This window comes from Notolepis coatsorum (assembly GCF_963971535.1).
Source record: "Notolepis coatsorum genome assembly, chromosome: 14".
Classification (NCBI taxonomy): domain Eukaryota; kingdom Metazoa; phylum Chordata; class Actinopteri; order Aulopiformes; family Paralepididae; genus Notolepis; species Notolepis coatsorum.
This window is the reverse complement of record NC_140178.1, coordinates 30,445,833-30,465,869: the sequence shown is the minus strand read 5'-3', so window position 1 is coordinate 30,465,869 and position 20,037 is coordinate 30,445,833. Positions and strand designations below refer to the sequence as shown.

General features: G+C 45.8%; 1 protein-coding gene across 1 annotated transcript in view; it reads left to right on the top strand.

Moving 5' to 3' along the window:
* The window catches only part of syt3 (synaptotagmin III), a gene marked incomplete at its 5' end in the record, with an annotated part of 20,974 nt that extends 2,185 nt beyond the window's left edge, over window positions 1-18,789 (top strand). The window contains 8 exon segments of the mRNA XM_084329068.1: window positions 175-238; window positions 240-302; window positions 2,551-2,599; window positions 2,602-2,768; window positions 8,603-8,723; window positions 14,347-14,518; window positions 17,121-17,250; window positions 18,694-18,789. Of these exon segments, the coding sequence (XP_084185194.1) occupies window positions 175-238; window positions 240-302; window positions 2,551-2,599; window positions 2,602-2,768; window positions 8,603-8,723; window positions 14,347-14,518; window positions 17,121-17,250; window positions 18,694-18,783 (856 nt within the window). The 3' untranslated portion in view covers window positions 18,784-18,789.
* Between the last annotated feature and the right edge of the window lie 1,248 nt (window positions 18,790-20,037).

Below are 20,037 nucleotides of genomic sequence, written 5' to 3'. Positions count from 1 at the left end.
TGTCTGTGTGTGTGTGTGTGTGTGTGTGTGTGTGTGTGTGTGTGTGTGTGTGTGTGTGTGTGTGTGTGTGTGTGTGTGTGTGTGTGTGTGTGTGTGTGTGTGTGTGAGTGTGTGTGTGTGTGTGTGTGTGTGTGTGTGTGTGTGTATCAACTTGTCTCCGTATTCCTCTGTCAGCACGGAGCAGTTGGTGGTGAAGATCCTGAAAGCCCTGGACCTGCCCGCTAAAGACGCCAACGGCTTTCTCCGATCCCTACGTGAAGATCTACCTACTGCCAGACAGGAAGAAGAAGTTTCAGACCAAGGTACCGCACCCCCCCCCCCCCCCCACCCTCACACTCAACTCACACACACTCACACACACTCACACACACACTCACCCTCACGTCCAGGGGTGCAGTCGTAATATGGGCGAAGGCCAAACGCCTGCGCACGCGCGCTCCCGCTCATACATGTTCCCTCGGTTGCGCACAGAACAGACGATACACCTTGTCTCATCCTTCCAGTCGAGAGATCAAGCAACCCCCCACCTACAGGGCTTGTATTTGGTTGTCGGTATCCTATTATTATGCAAAGTCTAGGTGATAAGTGCCGCGACGAGTCATTTTTGTGTGGCCGGCCGGCACTTACCACCTAGACTTTGCATAATAATAGGATGCGCGCACCTCAGTGACGAAGCCCAAAACGTCGTTTGACCGCGTTTGCCCAGCACTGTCACCCCTGCTCACGTCCACTACACTCGCAGAAGCAGGCTTCAGTCGTCTCAACTTGCTAAATTCGGTTTGTTGACATTTTTGTTGAAATTATCAAAAGGGATAATGATCTAGTTTTCTTTTTTTTTTTCATCAGACTATTAACTCAGACAGAACGGCTGTCAGTTGAGTGTAGAGTCAACAAGGTGTGAAAGGTGCCCCTCCCCTCCCCTTGTGTCACAGAGGCCCTCCCCTTGTGTCACAGAGGCCCCTCCCCTTGTGTCACAGAGGCTCCTGCGGCTGTGGAGACGTGTGAGCAGCTGAATCGTTTACGCGCTACTGTTTCTCCGCCGTTAAGAGGCTGAATGTTTCTTGAATTTCAACCGCACACTTGACATCTCGGGATATTTTAAAACCGATGCCTTAGACCAGAGAGAGAGAGCCCTCGCTGATGACTTTGACAGAACAATCTTATGGGTATTTCATGGGTGATGTTATTGTCACCTGAAGATTATTTTGAAATGAAAAAAATAGGTTGAGTGGATGAATTTCTAGGTATTAGAGGCACAGCTTCTGCATCCGACTGCATAGCTAGAACCACGATACGAGCGGCGCGGTGCTAAAAGTTGGATTTGGAACGATGCCAGTGACAACATTTATATAATGCTTTCACTAATCTTGAAACATTTCAGTAATGGACATTGTACTGACAACCATCTATAAAATCACTTATGTCATATTGAATTAATTTAGGTCCGGTCGCTAAAAGGTTGATCTTGGAGATGGAATGATTAAACTAAAAGACAGAGGGTAGATAAATAATGAATAAGAACATATGTATAATGCATTGAAATACGATAACAATGTTACAATGTAAGGGTAAATATGAATCATTACTCGTGTATTAATGGGCCTAAATATTAATGACATGGTGGGGTTGAAAGATGGAACTTTATCAGGAGGCCCTGGTGAGTCAGATGGCCTCGGTTATTTAATAAGTCGAGGTATGAAGTCAGGCTGCAGGTGAACTGAGCGGCAGCCGGAGGGGATTGTGTTGCCATGGTTTCGGAGCCGACTCTACCTTGAGATTGCGTTGTGAAATTGAAAAATATAGAGTTCAAGTTCATTCTAGCACATTATCTACCTGCTTCGTGAAATACCCCCTGGTCATATGTATTTTTTGAAGCAATAATACAAAATTAAGTATATCCCGTGGCATACAATGTAATTTGTGAATCATTTTTGCCAGTGAATGTCCTTCAGCAGTAATATTACACTGGAAAACAAATTATGGCTCATACAGTATGATGCTTAAAATGTGATGCTTATTCACTCTCTCGTCTCTCTCTTTCTCTCTCTCTCTCTCGCACACACACCTATCCTCTGTCTCTCTTCCTGTGACCCTAACTCCTATTACTTCTCTATTTCCTTCTTCCTTCTTCCTTCTGACACCCCTCTCTCTCTCTCTCTCTCTCTCTCTCTCTCTCTCTCACACACACACACACACACACACACACACACACACACACACACACACACACACACGCACACACACACACATCCTCTTGTGACACCCCCCACTCTCTCTCTCTCTCTTCTCTCTCTCTCTCTCTCTCTCTCTCCTCTCTCTCTCTCTCTCTCTCTCTCTCTCTCTCTCTCTCTCTCTCTCTCTCTCTCTCTCTCTCTCACACACACACACACACACACACACACACACACACACACACACACACACACACACACACACACACACACACACACACACACACACATCCTCTCTCTCTCTTCCTGTGACACCACCATTCTCTCTCTGCTCTCTCTCTCTCTCTCTCTCTCTCTCTCTCTCTCTCTGCTCTCTCAGGTTCACAGGAAGACCTTGAACCCGGTGTTCAACGAGACGTTCCAGTTCGGGTGCCGCTGAGCGAGCTTCACTCCAGGAAGCTGCACTTCTCCGTTTACGACTTCGACCGCTTCTCCCGACACGACCTGATCGGTCAGGTGGTGGTGGACAACCTGCTGGACTTCAGCGAGGGCACCAACGACAAGCCCGTCTGGAGGGACATCGTGGAGGGCACTGCGGTAAGGACGCCCCCTATACTGTAGGGCACTGTGGTAAGGACGCCCCCTATACTGTAGGGCACTGCGGTAAGGACGCCCCCTATACTGTAGGGCACTGCGGTAAGGACGCCCCCTATACTGTAGGGCACTGCGGTAAGGACGCCCCCTATACTGTAGGGCACTGCGGTAAGGACGGCCCCTATACTGTAGGGCACTGTGGTAAGGACGCCCCCTACACTGTAGGGCACTGTGGTAAGGACGCCCCCTATACTGTAGGGCACTGCAGTAAGGACGCCCCCTATGCTGTAGGGCACTGTGGTAAGGACGCCCCCTGTACTGTAGGGCACTGTGGTAAGGACACCCCCTATACTGTAGGGCACTGTGGTAAGGACGGCCCCTATACTGTAGGGCACTGTGGTAAGGACGCCCCCTACACTGTAGGGCACTGTGGTAAGGACGCCCCCTATACTGTAGGGCACTGCAGTAAGGACGCCCCCTATGCTGTAGGGCACTGCAGTAAGGACGCCCCCTATGCTGTAGGGCACTGCAGTAAGGACGCCCCCTATGCTGTAGGGCACTGTGGTAAGGACGCCCCCTATACTGTAGGGCACTGCAGTAAGGACGCCCCCTACACTGTAGGGCACTGCGTTAAGGACGCCCCCTGTACTGTAGGGCACTGCGGTAAGGACGCCCCCTGTACTGTAGGGCACTGTGGTAAGGACGCCCCCTGTACTGTAGGGCACTGCGGTAAGGACGCCCCCTGTACTGTAGGGCACTGCGGTAAGGACGCCCCCTGTACTGTAGGCGGCTGGCCATAGGGTTTGTGCAATACAGTGCCAGTAAGTGTGTGTGGGTGAATGTGTGCGTGCAGGTGTTACGTGCAAACTGTTACACGAAGGCTATGTAGAATGGAATAGAATAGAATATACTTTATTGTCATTGTTCTATGTCACATAACGAGATTAGGGACTCGAACTTAACTCATTGACTGCCACGCTGTTTTCCCATCTTTAATATCTGGCGCCAGCGTTTCAGACCGTTTTAACGATGTCTGTAGACCCATCGTATATTCTATATATATATATTTGAAATGCTTATATTTATACTCCCAACAGGGAACAAACCGTTTGTTTCTACATACATCCGTTCCTGCGCAACCCCCGGCTAAAGAGTGCCCCGTTTAAGAAAAATCCATGGTCATTTTCTAGAACGCGAGATATTGCGTGTTTTGTGCGCAGCATGTGCAGTTCGTGCTTGTCGCTCGACACGAATACATTTCCAGTTCAAGGGTCAATGCCTCATGTTGATACATAGATTGTTCTATTCACAAAACCACAATGGGTATTCTTACCAGCTTTTCGACTTGGCATCCATTCCGGCACTCCGGTAATCTCGCTGTCTGTGTCGTTATCGCTGAACATTTCAGTGAAATATTCGGGCTCTGGAGTGCTCTGGCGACGGTGGGGTGCGGTGAACAGATAACGTTACATCCTCGGCCGGTTGGACTTTAGTATTATTATGATTTAACAGAAATGCTGAGTCTGGTGAAAACGCACCTTATGGATGGATCATCGCCTTTTTTCCCTCTTCATAATAATCTCCAATAGTTCGCTACACACGATCGCCATTGCCGAGTCAGTTTGCTGCCCGAGTGCAAAACTCCCCACAGGAAACTAGTCGCTAGTCGCCAGCGCTGTGGCCCCGCTTCTGCTTTAGATCCCTCGCCGCGTACGAGGCCTCTTTTTCCCGGGAGGCGATGTAAACAGACCCGGTGTGCCCGGAGGTCTGACGATGTCGTTCGGTCCATCGAAAAATATGGAAATATCCAGTAATCCGACAAGTGAACCAATGTCCAGTAGCTCTTGTCTTGTGTGCAAAGGGTCAGCGCGAATATACTGGGCGAATAGACTGAACATGACATGTGAGACAAAGAGCCGTTGCTTGATCAAGCACCGCCCTACTAGCTAAAACATGTACTCGAAAGGTAGGCGAGACTGCCACCTATCGGGATTCGATCGTCATTTATTTCAATTGTAATTATCTCAGGGTTACCAGGATCACACACAAGGTCCGGGGGACCGTTTAGTATCATAATAATAAAAAAAAACATAAAAACTAGTATACTCGTTTTTGGCGTTCAACGCATGGGCTGGTTCACACAAGTAATAAAAAAGAAACATAATATCACAATACTATACAAATTAAAAAGACAAACAATGTCAAAATACTAAACAATACAGAATATACAACAATCACAGTGTCAAACAGTAGTGGTGGTCTATGTATTGCACAGTGTGGGAGGAGGGGGGAGAGGGGGTGGTGGTGTTGCATATCAGAGTTCAAGGTGGCGATTGCTCGGTGGAAAAAAAACAGTCTCTGAGTCTATTGGTTCTGGCTTTGATGCACTTGTAACGCCTGCCCGATGGTCCCGATGTCCCTATGTATTTATAATGAGATGTTAATGTGTTTTGTTTCCTTTTACTGTGTTGTATGTGATGATGCCTTTGCTGTGAAACTGCAGTACAGGGTTCAAGACAAATGTCCCTCTGGGGACAATAAAGTACATGTTATCTGATCACTGCCAGGGTCATGATACCACAACAGGTCCCTCTCAAGCCTCTTCCCAAATATCCTCATCTGGGGGGATGTGTTTCCTAATGTTGGTATCGAAACACCAGAATGATAGCCAGACTAAAACCAGGAGTAACAGCCTTTAAGAATTCCCATGACAGTGGCTCAGGAGGTAGAGAGGTCGTCTGGTATTCAGATGGTTCCTGGTTTCGATTCCCACTCCTCCCGGGCAGCGTGTCGAAGTGTCCTTGAGCAAGACACTTAACCTCTAATTGCTTCCGATGAGCTGGTTGGCACCTGGCATGGTTGCCTCCGCCGTCGGTGTGAGAATGTGAAGGAACAATGAATGAATGTGAGGAACAAAATTGTAAAGCACTTTGGATAAAAGCGGTATATATCAAATCAAATCAAATCAAATCAAATTTATTTATAGGGCCCGACAACACACGTTAATGTCCCCATGGGCCGTACAGGTCTTCTTTAAACAAGTCAAGAAGACAACATAACAATAAGTCAAGAACAGAACAAGAACACAATAGGGTCCAAACATTTTTTAGATGAATGCAAATAAATGAAAGAATGCAAGCACTCCCAGACATACCCCACGCGAAGGTAAGGAAAAACTCACTAAAACCTAACAATAGGGAAAAAAGCTCCACAGGCGGTGTGGAGGAGAGAAACCTTAGAAGGGCCATTCAAGGGGGGATCTCCCTTCTTAGATGTTGGTGATAGTAGTGTTGCAGACGGACAGTTGGTAAGCATGCACTCATGTGTGTGGTATAAACTCACCATTTACCATTTACCCCCCCCCCAATTTTTTTTTACAAACCATACAGAACATTTCCTGCACTTGGGAGAATGTTAGATCTCTTAGATGGGAAATGAAACGGACTACTGAAACCCAACTAAAGTTCAATGTCTATACTGTTCAGGTTAAAGTAATCGATTAGATCGGTGCTCCCGTTTTTTATCGATTAGATCGGTGCTACCGTTTTGGACGATAATTAAAGGTTAGAATCAGTGTTGGCTGTTAAACAGTGCACCCCCTAATCTGTACCGGGAACATTCTGTGCCCTGACGATTGCATCTCTGTAGGCCACAAGAGAGTTGCCAGAATGCATCTATTACAGTGTTTTATTTATTAATTTTTATTTATCAATAAAAACAAACACATTTGTATAGAAAGCATTCTTGATATATGAAATGAAGGGCCATTAGCAAATTAGCCAGAAGCGGGGTCTTAAAAGTTTCTGGCCACTATGTTTAATTTATTAAATTAAAGTTTTGACTCAGCATTTCAGCGTCTTTGAAAGTTCCACACAGACCCCGTACGGGGAATATTGATAAATGAGGACCTGTGCCACTGAAGTGTCATTACGGCTAAATGTCACCTGAATGCCGCTCTCCGGTAACATTCCCACCGCGCCACTCGGACCACAGACAGGAGAGAGGACCAGCGTTGGGAGAAGACGAGAGAGATTTAACTAGCCCAGAGAGTTGTCACCTCTATTTAAGATTCACTCCGGGACGTCGACAGATTGACATACGACTCGTTCACGGCTGATCCCCTCTGTCTAAACGCTCAGATTAGGATGCCCGTCGTGAGCCCGTGCCAATCACTGATGTGCCTCTTTTTTTTCAGGGGGTAAAAAAATAAGTAAATGATAGCAAATCAAAAGCTAGCGCTCCGTTAATACCCTGCTCAGTCTTAAGTAGCTGCGGCGGTCTCTCTTCTTAAGATGAGAGCAACACATTTTGACCCGTGAATCCTGTGTGTTTGAATATACTGTAATAGAATAGAATAGAAATGCTTTATTCATCCCGAGGGAAATTTAGCGATTTTTGTGTCTGTCTGTCTGTCTATCTGAAATGAAGGAGAGGGGGAAAAACTGAAAAAACACTAACCTTCGTACTGTCTTTTACTATCATGCTCTTTTCCACTAAATAATCGTCCTTGCCTATTACTACCTACTATACTACTATGTCTATACTACTAGGCACTCAACACTGTATAGCACTCAAGTTCAACACTGTTTGATGAACATTGTTACTCAGCTGAAAGAGTTTTACCCTTCCTGCTGACCTGTTGTATAGAATTTGTAAGTCTCTTTGGATAAAAGCGTCAGCTAAATGACTAAATGTATATGTAAATGTAAATGTATTTTGTAATGTAAATGTTAATGTTAATGTAAATGAAATGTAATGGTAATGTGTATGTATGCTCAATGACTCCATGTAACAACCCATCATCTACACTCATTGCACACACATCCACGTGCACACACTCACTTTTAAACAAACACTCACCTTAACACTCACTTTAGACACTTTAATACTACATTATATGTATCTATTATTAAAGAGATTTGCACTACATTCATACCTCATTTGCAATTGACCTGTCTCAAACCCTGCCCCTTTTCTTGATCCTCCAATCACAACTGTCGCTTACCTCGGACAAACCAAGTTTGTCCGAGGTAAGCGACAGTTGTGATTGGAGGATCAAGAAAAGGGGCAGGGTTTTGAGACAGGTCCATTGCACCTTACCTCAAAGTTTTGTACCTCATTTTCTGCATTGTACCTCACTGTTTACAAATGTTTACTACTTTAGATTGTATATTGTACTGTATATTGTATAATGTGTACCGGTATATTGTATATTCCTCTTTACTTACTTTTTTTTAACTTACTTTTTACTTACTTTCTTACTTACTTTTTTTTACTGTATGAAGCACACTCTCAGGGGCTCATACAGAACCAACCATTTCACCGTAAAGTACGTGTATTCTAGTGTGATATTTAATAAACAAACTTGAACTGTAAACTTGGTGTCCTCACAGGAGAAGGCTGACCTCGGGGAGCTGAACTTCTCTCTGTGTTACCTGCCCACAGGAGAAGGCTGACCTCGGGGAGCTGAACTTCTCTCTGTGTTACCTGCCCCCTCACAGGAGAAGGCTGACCTCGGGGAGCTGAACTTCTCTCTGTGTTACCTGCCCCCTCACAGGAGAAGGCTGACCTCGGGGAGCTGAACTTCTCTCTGTGTTACCTGCCCCCTCACAGGAGAAGGCTGACCTCGGGGAGCTGAACTTCTCTCTGTGTTACCTGCCCCCTCACAGGAGAAGGCTGACCTCGGGGAGCTGAACTTCTCTCTGTGTTACCTGCCCCCTCACAGGAGAAGGCTGACCTCGGGGAGCTGAACTTCTCTCTGTGTTACCTGCCCCCTCACAGGAGAAGGCTGACCTCGGGGAGCTGAACTTCTCTCTGTGTTACCTGCCCCCTCACAGGAGAAGGCTGACCTCGGGGAGCTGAACTTCTCTCTGTGTTACCTGCCCACCGCCGGACGGCTCACAGCCACAGTCATCAAGGCCACCAACCTCAAGGCCATGGACCTCACTGGCTTCTCAGGTAGCAGATGAACCCTTTCACTACCACACTACCAAAGCGTTAACCCTTTCACTGCGACAATACAGAAGGTTAGCCCTTTTCACTGCCACATGACAAAGGGTTAACCCTTTCACTGCGACAATACAGAAGGTTAGCCCTTTTCACTGCCACATGACAAAGGGTTAACCCTTTCACTGCGACAATACAGAAGGTTAACCCTTTCACTGCCACACGACAAAGGGTTAACCCTTTCACAACCACACTACAGAAGGTTAACCCTTTTCACTACCACACTACCAAAGGGTTAACCCTTTCACTGCGACAATACAGAAGGTTTACCCTTTTCACTACCACACTACCAAAGGGTTAACCCTTTCACTGTGACAATAGAGAAGGTTAACCCTTTTCACTACCACACTACCAAAGGGTTAACCCTTTCACTGCGACAATACATAAGGTTAACCCTTTCACTGCCACATGACAAAGGGTTAACCCTTTCACTGCGACAATACAGAAGGTTAACCCTTTTCACTACCACACTACCAAAGGGTTAACCCTTTCACTGCGACAATACAGAAGGTTAACCATTTCACTGCCACACGACAAAGGGTTAACCCTTTCACAACCACACTACAGAAGGTTAACCCTTTTCACTACCACACTACCAAAGGGTTAATCCTTTAACTGCGACAATACAGAAGGTTAACCATTTCACTGCCACACGACAAAGGGTTAACCCTTTCACAACCACACTACAGAAGGTTAACCCTTTTCACTGCCACACTACCAAAGCGTTAACCCTTTCACTGCGACAATACAGAAGGTTAGCCCTTTTCACTGCCACATGACAAAGGGTTAACCCTTTCACTGCGACAATACAGAAGGTTAACCCTTTCACTGCCACACGACTAAGGGTTAACCCTTTCACAACCACACTACAGAAGGTTAACCCTTTTCACTACCACACTACCAAAGGGTTAACCCTTTCACTGCGACAATACAGAGGGTTAACCCTTTTCACTGCCACACGACAAAGGGTTAACCCTTTCACTGCGACAATAGAGAAGGTTAACCCTTTTCACTACCACACTACCAAAGCGTTAACCCTTTCACTGCGACAATACAGAAGGTTAACCCTTTCACTGCCACACGACAAAGGGTTAACCCTTTCACTGCGACAATACAGAAGGTTAATCCTTTTCACTACCACACTACCAAAGGGTTAACCCTTTCACTGCGACAATACAGAAGGTTAACCCTTTCACTGCCACACGACAAAGGGTTAACCCTTTCACTGCGACAATACAGAAGGTTAATCCTTTTCACTACCACACTACCAAAGGGTTAACCCTTTCACTGCGACAATACAGAAGGTTAACCCTTTCACTGCCACACGCCAAAGGGTTAACCCTTTCACAACCACACTACAGAAGGTTCTATTTCATTCTGGCCTCCGCTCAGCGTCGGGGTGGAAAACCCCGAGCGGCTCATGGCAGGCGTCGCTAAAATAATTGACTTTTTCCCTCTGTGGTCCCCCCCTGTTCCCTTCCCGGCCCTACTATGATTTTGTTGAGAGAAATAAAGAGTCCCTCCTAAGGGAGGGACTGTATTTTTTGTTAACAAACTGTGTGTTTATTCACCAAACATATGATGGGGATGCAACGTGTGAATCTTTCGCTAGTATGGGTTTGATAGGAGGGCTAGATGTTACATTCATGTTAGAGCTTAAGCAAGGCCTGCAGCCTACACTCGGTTGAAAAAGGGTTTTTTCTGCCTCGACCTGAATCTTCACATAAAAGTAGAGGTTAGTTGTATGCTCTGTTTCTTAAACAGTGATATTGAGCTGCAACACTATTGTGTTGGTTTGCAGTAATGTTCGTATGAAAACGTACCGCGGCTCAGCCGCTCTCTCTCTCTATCAGATTTTTCTGTGTCTTACAACATAGATACGGGTGTCGGGTTCACACATACACAACTTGGCCTTGCTATAAACCCTGTTCACAGATGTGTCTGTGGCTAGCATGCATTGAATTAGCTTGCGCTATTCATTAGCATTGCTACTGAAGGTATCATATGGCTGTTGTTGTTGTCGTATGCAAGGGTTGGGCTTGCGAGGGGGTACCGGATAAACCCCTCCTTCCCTCTTCTGATTGGTCAGGGGGTTATTGGACTCTCTTTTCATTCGGTCAATGCCAAGCTGTTAGGCAGCTTGGCACGGGGGGGGGGGGGGAAGGGTTTCCCAGACTCCGCACCTATCACAGGCGGTTGAGTCTTGGGTTTCCCCCCGTCATAGCAAACGTCACTAGGCACGTTTCTATTGGACGACGGCTTCCGTAAGTTTAGACCCGTATGTAGGGTCTGTTGTTGTCAAGTTGTCGGGGCAGAGCGTAAGAACTTACTGTTCTACTACGCTCGATATACGTGTAACTTGAGTCGGTTGGTCACATGACTCAATGTTACCGTGACTTTTCAATCTATGGCTCACGTGGGAAGTCTCTCTGAGGAGTTCCGTCTCTCCTCTGTGGTAAGGGTGTAAAAATGTAAAAAAAAATTACCCTCGGCTGCGTCACGTGGGATTCATGTCAGTCGGTGTTTCTTTCTTTTTTAATAATAAAAAGAGTGGAGAATATGAAGCACGACAAACTTCTTGTCGTTCTCCCAGGCGACATGAAGGACCAATGTTGGTGTCTGATTAGACTATCCATTGATGTGTTGGGTCTCGACGCATACATAGTGCTGGCTCGAGGTGTTTCTGTTGAGAATCATGCAGGAGGCTAGTTGGTTGTTTGTTATTAAAACAGCGTTTTTATAGGGCAACTGGGATGGGGGATTTTTTCCTCTTCCGAGAGCCTGTTACTGGGTCTCGACGGATTCTTGTTCATATCTGGGGGATGTTAACGGAATAGATCAGAACATAGGTAGAGGGGTCTCACGCCCTTGGGGTGGGCCACTGAGCGCGGTACGAATGGGACCGTCTGGGTGGCGCCCTCTTTTCATGTTTTAGATCGACACCCATACCTACCCCCTCTCCTGGAGTGGGCATGTCGGCGTGGTTAGGGCACGGGACTGGTTCTGGTTGCGCTAGTCCAGGTCAGTTAACCCGTTGTCCGCCGGGGATGCAGATCTGCTGTTCTGGTACCCTGAGGGACTTGTGCTTTTTTCGGGGGGAAAAATGCCGGGTCGGCCCGGGTGTCACAGGGTTAGGCGTTATGGAGACCCTTTGTTGGGTACACGTTGTACCTGGCACTATTATAAGTGGCTGGTTCTCCTTTCTTTCGCTCCTCTCTCACGCATGGCGAAGAGGGGGCTGTTGGGGTGGTCTTCTGGACCTCCTTTGGTAACCCTGTGTGCTTCCCGAGCCGCCGGGCCCGGTCCGAAGTAATGTTTTGTTGAAACCGTAGGCCTGGGATAACCCTTTTTTCTTGAGGGGTTATAGGAACAACCACCGTATGTGGTACCAAGAGGGTGGTTGATTCCCTGGTGTGTTGGAGCAGAGTCAACTCCCGGGTTACCCGGTTGAGTGTGCCCCTGCACGTTCATGACGTCTGCCAATCGTGTCAGCCTTCTCTGCCTCGACCCCTCTGGGTGGTTTTTTTTTGATGGAGGCTTTGTTATGCTATGCTGCGCAACAATGCCAGCATACGCCCCTTCCGCCGGGGGGCTGTTTTCAGTTGACCCCTTTGGCGCCTGTCTCGTCCGCAGTGCTCCAGGCTCGGGTCTACAGCCTGCTGCCTGGTTTCCCCGGTGCGCTGCCTGCTTCCGTTGGTTAACCTTTTGAATGCTTTACGACCATGCTGACTGCCTGTGTTGCAGGGTCAGTGTGCCAGGCGGCGTACTAATGGGGGGAAAGGGCCCGCTCTTGGAGGGGCCTTGTCCGAATACGCTGGCGATGTGGGGGGCGGTGTCACTAAGTGACCGCCTGGTGGGGTCTTGATGCCTGGCGTCATTGACCTCTCCGGGCCCCCTTTTTCCAGGGGATCCAGTCCCTTCAGTGGGTCTGGGTCTTCCTTCGCGCTCCGCTGCTACGGCCTTGCCACGGGGTTGAATTTGCTCTTGACCCCGTGATTTTGGGGGCAGTAACGAGGGTTGTTCCTTCCGTTCGTTCCCTGGTGGCATGCGGGTTGTGCGTGTGCGTAGTCGTGGGGTCAAGCCACGGTCTGCTCACCCTGTGCGTTGAGTTGCTCGAGTTCCTCTTCGCACGGTCGGATCCGTCTCCCTCCCGTCCTCCAATAGGGAGGGTATCCCTCCATTAGGGAGGGTCGGGGGGCTCGGTCCTCCCCGGTCTGATGGTTGTGGGGGGCCTCAGCGGGGTACATTTGTCGAGCTTCTGGCTTCCGCTCAGCTCCTCTTGTGCAGACTGACGGTGAGCGGAGGCCAGAATGAAATAGAACGTAAGGTTATGTATATAACCACGTTCTATGAATTCTGGTGACGCTCAGCGTCAGGACGCCGCTGCGGCCCTTGATCTCGCCTTGTGGTGAACGTTTGGGAAGGAGGCGAGTAGGTGACCACACACCTGCTTATGAAGGTAAGCGGATAGGGGTGTGGCCAGACGAATGTTGGTATGTAAAGGAATTTTTTATTCAGTGCACGTGCACGAAGTGAAGTCAGTGCAGACTAGACCAGAATTCATAGAACTTGGTTATATACATAACCTTACGTTAACCCTTTCACTACCACACTACAGATGGTTAACCGTCTGTAGTGTGGTAGTGAAAGGTTAACCTTCTGTAGTGTGGTAGTGAAAGGGTTAAGGCTTTATAAAGCGCTGCTATCTCCCAGCATGCAGTCTGGCTGCTTTGTGGCACAGGTGGCCAAAAAGGGAAAAAAAGGTAATTTAGGATGTGTTGTACCTTTGAGGCATCTTCTGTTCACAAACATCACGTGCCACGGCTACTAGGATATAGCCACTGCTGGAAGTCGATGTCTTGGAATAAACGCAGCGACAGAGGGTAAAAGGATTAGTATTTATAAGTTCTGTGTGTATCGCCTCAAGCGACAATGTCTATTCGTTCCAAAAACGGCTACCACCGAAAGCGTATTTATTACGATGAAGAATAAGAAGAAAATAAAGTTATTCCAGAAAATGTAAATGTTGCAACGCAGCAAACACAGAATCCATCAAAGTCGAACTGCGTAATGCAACGCAAAACAACAACAACAACAATCTCTATATGATTGATGACCAGAAGTGCAGTCGCTGATGATAATATTTTAATTAACGAAAGGCTAATTTTGAGTTATTAATCTGCTGGGGGAACAGGGTGCTCCGACACCAGCGTGACGTCTCCCTGATTAAAAGCCATATGAAACGATAACGACCAACGCACCATTATTAGTGAGGGCAGATTGTACAGTAAATGCCAAAAAAAAAGCACAAGAATCTACTTTGAGAATTTCCCCTCACTGCTGCTACACTACAAAAGGCTTGCATTGAATGGATAACTGAAGTTACCACCTATGTTGGGTTCTCTTTTCAAGTCCTTAATCCAGCTTGGCCAAGGTGACTCAATGTTCATGCCTTTTATGCCTCACAGAGACAGACATCTGTGAGCTTAATACTTAATAACTTCCTCTAGAGTATCTCCTTCATCTCTCTCTCTCTTACTTCCTCCCTCCCTCCCTCCCTCGATCTCTCTCTCAGACCCGTACGTAAAGGCGTCTCTGATCTGTGACGGACGCAGGCTAAAAAAGAGGAAGACGTCCATTAAGAAGAACACGCTGAATCCTACCTACAACGAGGCGCTGGTGTTTGACATACCCAACGAGAACATCGAGAGCGTGTCCATCATGATCGCCGTGATGGACTACGACTGGTGAGAGACGGGAACGGAGCCATCTCGAGCCCCGCCCCCTATTTTCTCGATCCTCCAGTCGCAACCGTCGCTTCCCTCTGACAGCCGAGGCGACCGTTGCGATTGGAGGAGAGGGGGAAGAGACCGGGGTAGGAGATGGGTCGATTGGCGCCAGTGGGTTTCTGTGGTATTGTAACTGTATAATTCGGGGAAGGTTGCTTTTAAAGTGTAAAATGAGAATTCTGTGGGCAATGTGGTCAGTGGTCACTCCCCGATAGTCCCCTCCTGCAAAGGCCCTGAAGGGTGCTAGGTTCCAAACAGTTGATTTTTTTTGAAGATGTCGGACCGCACTCCCGTAATTCAGTTCAAATGTCCAGATTTCACGCCAAGATGTGTAACTAGGCAAAGTTAGACATGACAATGAACCGCCTTCTGTAGTAGCTTTGTAATAATGATACGTTTAACGTGTAATCAGTTACAGGTTACTGATTGCCTGCTTGTAATCAGTAATGTAATTCATTGGACTACACCAACTCTGTAACATAATCTGATTACATTTGGATTACTCTGCCTCGAAAATTTGTAGAATATGAAGCTAAACAGACCATTTTCCACCATCGACTAAAAACACACAATCATTTCAATATCATTTCAAAAATACTAACCTTTGTCTTTTACTATTATGCACTTTGCTACTATCTTGCCTATACTACTACTTACTGTACTATGCGAATATGTCTATACTACTATGCACTCAAGACTGTAGTACTCACAGCTGTCGAGCGCTCATTCCTTTCCCATTATGCCGCCAAAATTGCGCGGCAACGTTTTGGCTAACGGCATTGATCATGATGCAGCCTCGCTTATTGATATCTGCATGTAGGGCGTTGTAGCACATCGGGGGGGGGGGGGGGTAACGTTTGCTGTTGTTTCTGTTTGAGCCACTGTGTTTGATCCCCACCGCCGCTCCAGTGAACACGATGAGTGAACCTCATGACTCAGACTCCTGGTGGAGAGCTTCTGTTTTACATAGAGGATGGGGCGCCTGGTGAATAAGCATGACTTATGCTAATACTAAAGGCAGTAGTGTCTGGTGGTGAGAGGCTGCCTGCCAGCGTCTTCCTGTCTGTCTGGGCGCTCGCTGCTATGCAGTGTTGTAGTCGAGTCACTAAATCTCCAGTGTTTGAGTCCAAGTCCGAGGCACCAATGGAGAGCCAGAGTCGAGTCTGAGTCCGAGTCTGATTGATTGATTGATTGAACACTTTATTAACAGATTGCAGAATGGGTACAATACAGTACGGCTCAATTATCAATACAAACAACTGTTAAGAGGATGCAGACATCAGGGTCCCCCATTTTCAATTCATCAAGACATTTATGACATATAAGACATATACACAATATACAGTACTGTTTAAGAGAAAGAGATCTTACAAGAAAAATATAAACATTCGACGGGAAGAAACTGTACATTGGAGGGGGTTGGGTGGGGGGGTTTGGACATTTACTGGAGACAGTTTCTAATTGCAGTCACCCATAGGTGCTCTTTGAGAGCGGTTTTGTCCCTGTTACCCTAGTCCGAGTTCAAGTCTGAGTCATCAAGGTTGAGTCCATTCCACTCTGGCAGTCAAAGAGCTGACATACTAATAAAAAAAGCTCTACATTAAACATAAATGACACAGCGGTCACCATTTCAAAGGGAGTTTATTTACTTTGTGACACAATAGCCAAACAAATGCACTAGCCATCAATATATTATGCCAAATGATTAGGGCCTATTACCAAAAAAATGTATACTAAAATAACTATTTATCAATTAACTGAGTCCTCGTCTGCACCTTCCGAGTCCGAATGCTCAAGTCCAAGTCCAAGTCACCAGTGCTCGTGTCTATGTGTATGTGTGTGTGCATAAGTGCCCGTCTAGGTACTCAGACCTTTATTGGCATTTCTATAGGTGTGTGTTTTTGTGTGTGTGTGTTCCTGCTTTCCACTAGCACACAACCTTTGCATCGGGGGCCTCTCTGTATATTATTTGCGGCTTGCTATTCAGCATCCGACCTCTGATGCTGCTGCATGCTTTTCCCAGTACGCAGGGTTGATAAATGAGGCCCTCTCTGCCTGTTCCTCACAAGCTCTGTCTCTCTCTCTCTCTCTCTCCGTTCCATTATGTCCTTATCCATCTCTCACACCTCTCTCTCTCCCTCCATCTATTGCGTATTCCCTCTCTCCATCTCTCCCCCTCATCTATTCTATATTCTCTCTTCCTCTCTCTCTCTCTCTCTCTCTCTCTCTCTCTCCCCTTCATCTATTCTGTATTCCCTCTCTCTCCATCTCTGTCCCTCATCTATTCTATATTCTCTCTTCCTCTCTCTCTCTCCCCTTCATCTATTCTGTATTCCCTCTTTCTCCATCTCTGTCCCTCATCCATTCTATATTCTCTCTCTCTCTCTCTCTCTCTCTCTCTCTCTCTCTCTCTCTCTCTCTCTCTCTCTCTCTCTCTCTCTCTCTCTCTCTCTCTCTCTCTCTCTCTCTCTCTCTCTCTCTCTCTCTCCCTTTGCTCTCTCATTTGTCTCATCCTCCATGTTGCTCTCCTTGTGTCCCCCTCCCTCCCTCTGTGTCTCAGTATTGGTCATAATGAGGTCATCGGTATGTGCCGCGTGGGCAGTGACGCCGAGGGTCCAGGGAGGGAGCACTGGACAGCCATGCTGGCCAATCCGCGCAAACCCATAGAGCACTGGCATCAGCTGATTGAGGTAATGTCTTTGTGGTCTGGAAACCTGTCTATGTGTCTGTACTATCCTGTTTATTCTTTACATTAGCGCAAGACTGGTCTCGATACGTTTCAAGGTTGATTTAATTAGGATATATATTTACTGTAAAAAAAAAAACATGACGCTTCGGCCAAGGGGATTTTCATTGGACATAAGGCATCCTCGCTCTGAAATGTCATGTTTTTAAAGGGGCTGTAAGTGAAATAAGTGGTGTTATGTGTTACATGTTACATGTTAAAATAATATCTCTACACTCCGACAGCCATCGCTGATATAACAGTAACGTGGGTCTCCCAGTCCCTCCGCTCTGCAGTAAACACAAAATTGATTTTCTGGTATCCCGTTCTCACTTTATCCAATCAGGAGAGAGAATTCCACACTGCAAACATTTTAAATAAAAACTGGTTTTAAGCTTTAAACAAGTTAAGTAATCCACCAGTGCAGTAAGCAAATCTGGCTTGGCAAGATTTATTGACATGGGTACAAATATCTAGGGTTCTCTCTCCTGGTTGGATAAAGTGGGAAGGGGATACCAGAAGCTTTATTTTGTGTTTACTGCAGAGCGGAGGGACTGGGCGACTCATGTTACTGACCACACACTCTATATCAGTGATGGCTGTTGGAATGTCATCATCATCAAACCTTTATTTAACCAGAAATAAAAACCCATTGAGACCGAGGTCTCTTTTTCAAGGGTGATCTGGCCAAGAAGGCAAGCACGAATTATGTCAAAACATATACATAACAAAGCACAATACACATACAAGTTGTCAGTAGACTACCATACAACCAACATTTTTAATGAGAATGTAGAGCTATTTAACACATTTTAACAAAGAAATACCACTTACAGCACTTAATATATCCGAATCCTTTTTTTGGAACTGTACATAGCATTTTGTTATAAAAATTGTATATAGTATAATATATACATCCTGATCTGCACTGAACTGTATATAGTAATCTTTATTTGAGTCATCTTATTTTATTTTATTCTATGCTAAATGTATTGTATTACACTGCATGCTTTTTAGAACTGTATAGTAATCTTTATTTTAGTCATCTTATTTTATTCTATGCTAATTGGAAGCTGCTATGGTCGAGGGACCACAATAAATAGAATTTCACTCTTCTTGCTGTGAAGTACTAAAATAAGTGACAATAAAGGAATCTGAATCTGAATTAAATAAACTGTGAAAGTTATGGAGAGAGTGTGGCACCATGTCCATCTTACACTTCAGAACAATTATTTTACCGTTAAACATCCGCTCCTGTTGCTGTCGCTTTCTCCTGAATATTACATCATTCATTTGATTCTGAATCTCTAATCAAAATCAAATCACTTATATGGAGAAATATATATATATATACCATACCTCGACTACAACAGAATCATCACGTCATAATCTTTTTGTCCCCCTCCAGGAGAAAGCAATTAACACGTACGTGTCAAAGGCTGCCGAAGCGACGTCCCCCAAGCCTCACATAGTGGTGGACAGTCCTCACTCGGAGTAACACTGTGAGTATTGAAAATGGGGGAATTGAAAATGGGGGACCCTGATGTTCAAGTTCAAGTTCCTTTTATTGCCACATGGCCAGGCCAGGCCAGGATGTAAACAAGACAAAAGTCTTTCTCTGGTCTGCCTCTCCTTAACAATTGTGTGTATTGAGCCGTACTGTACTGTACCCATTCTGCAATCTGTTCATTAAAGTTTTCAATCAATCGATTCAATCAATCAATCAGTATCTTATTGGAGGTTGGGGTCAGATGGATATCTTTTCATTTCATTTCAAACCATTATTTAAACTCGAAAGGCAACTGAGGTTTCCCTCATTTACAGTCACGTTGAGTGTACATACAGAGTTAAGCAAAAAAAAAAAAAAGGCATATAAAATCACACAGCATATAAAATCACAACAATAAGACAAGTAAGGATAACACATTGACACAGGCTTACTTACCATCCCACACAAGCCAGGTTGCGGACCTTCGGGGACAGGGCTTTAAGTGTGGCTGCCCCCACCCGTTGGAACTCCCTCCCTCCATGGACATCCGCAATGCAAATTCTGTTGTCCAGTTTGAAAAGCTGCTGAAGACCCATCTCTTCACCCAGGACTATGGTCTCTGCATGAGCATCTCATTCATTCTGTTTTGTTCTGTTTTGTTTAGTTTCGTTCTGTTTTTGTTTTTGTTCTGTTCTGTTCTGTTTTGTTTCTTAGTTTAGGTCTACGGGGAAAGGCGCTATATAAATTCAAGCCATTATTATTATTATTATTATTATTATTATTATTATTATTATTATTATTATTATTATTATTATTATTATTATTATTATTATGAATTGACAATGGTTGGAGATCAAGGTTTGAAACTCTGCAACAGAGGGGAGAATCTCAAGCTTTAAGGACTGTTGTAGTTTATTCCATGAGCTAGAGGGGCATCATAGCTATTGACCCTGTTCCGAGCAAATTCAGGGGACCTTAAGGACCAGCCAGTCACTAGAACAGGTTCCATAGGTGACACAATTCCATTACAATAATGCAATAATGATGTAGCATAAGGAGGTAGCTTACCAATAAGGGCCTTAAAAATTAACAAATACCAGTGTTTGTTGCGCCTTGTGAGGACCAACCAACCTTCTCATAAAGGACACAGTGATGAGTGTCTTATCTATCATTAGTGATGAATCTGAGGGCAGAGTGATGTACAGAGTCCAGGGATTTAAGGGTTGAGGCCACAGCATGTCTATATATTACTGTATGTCACCA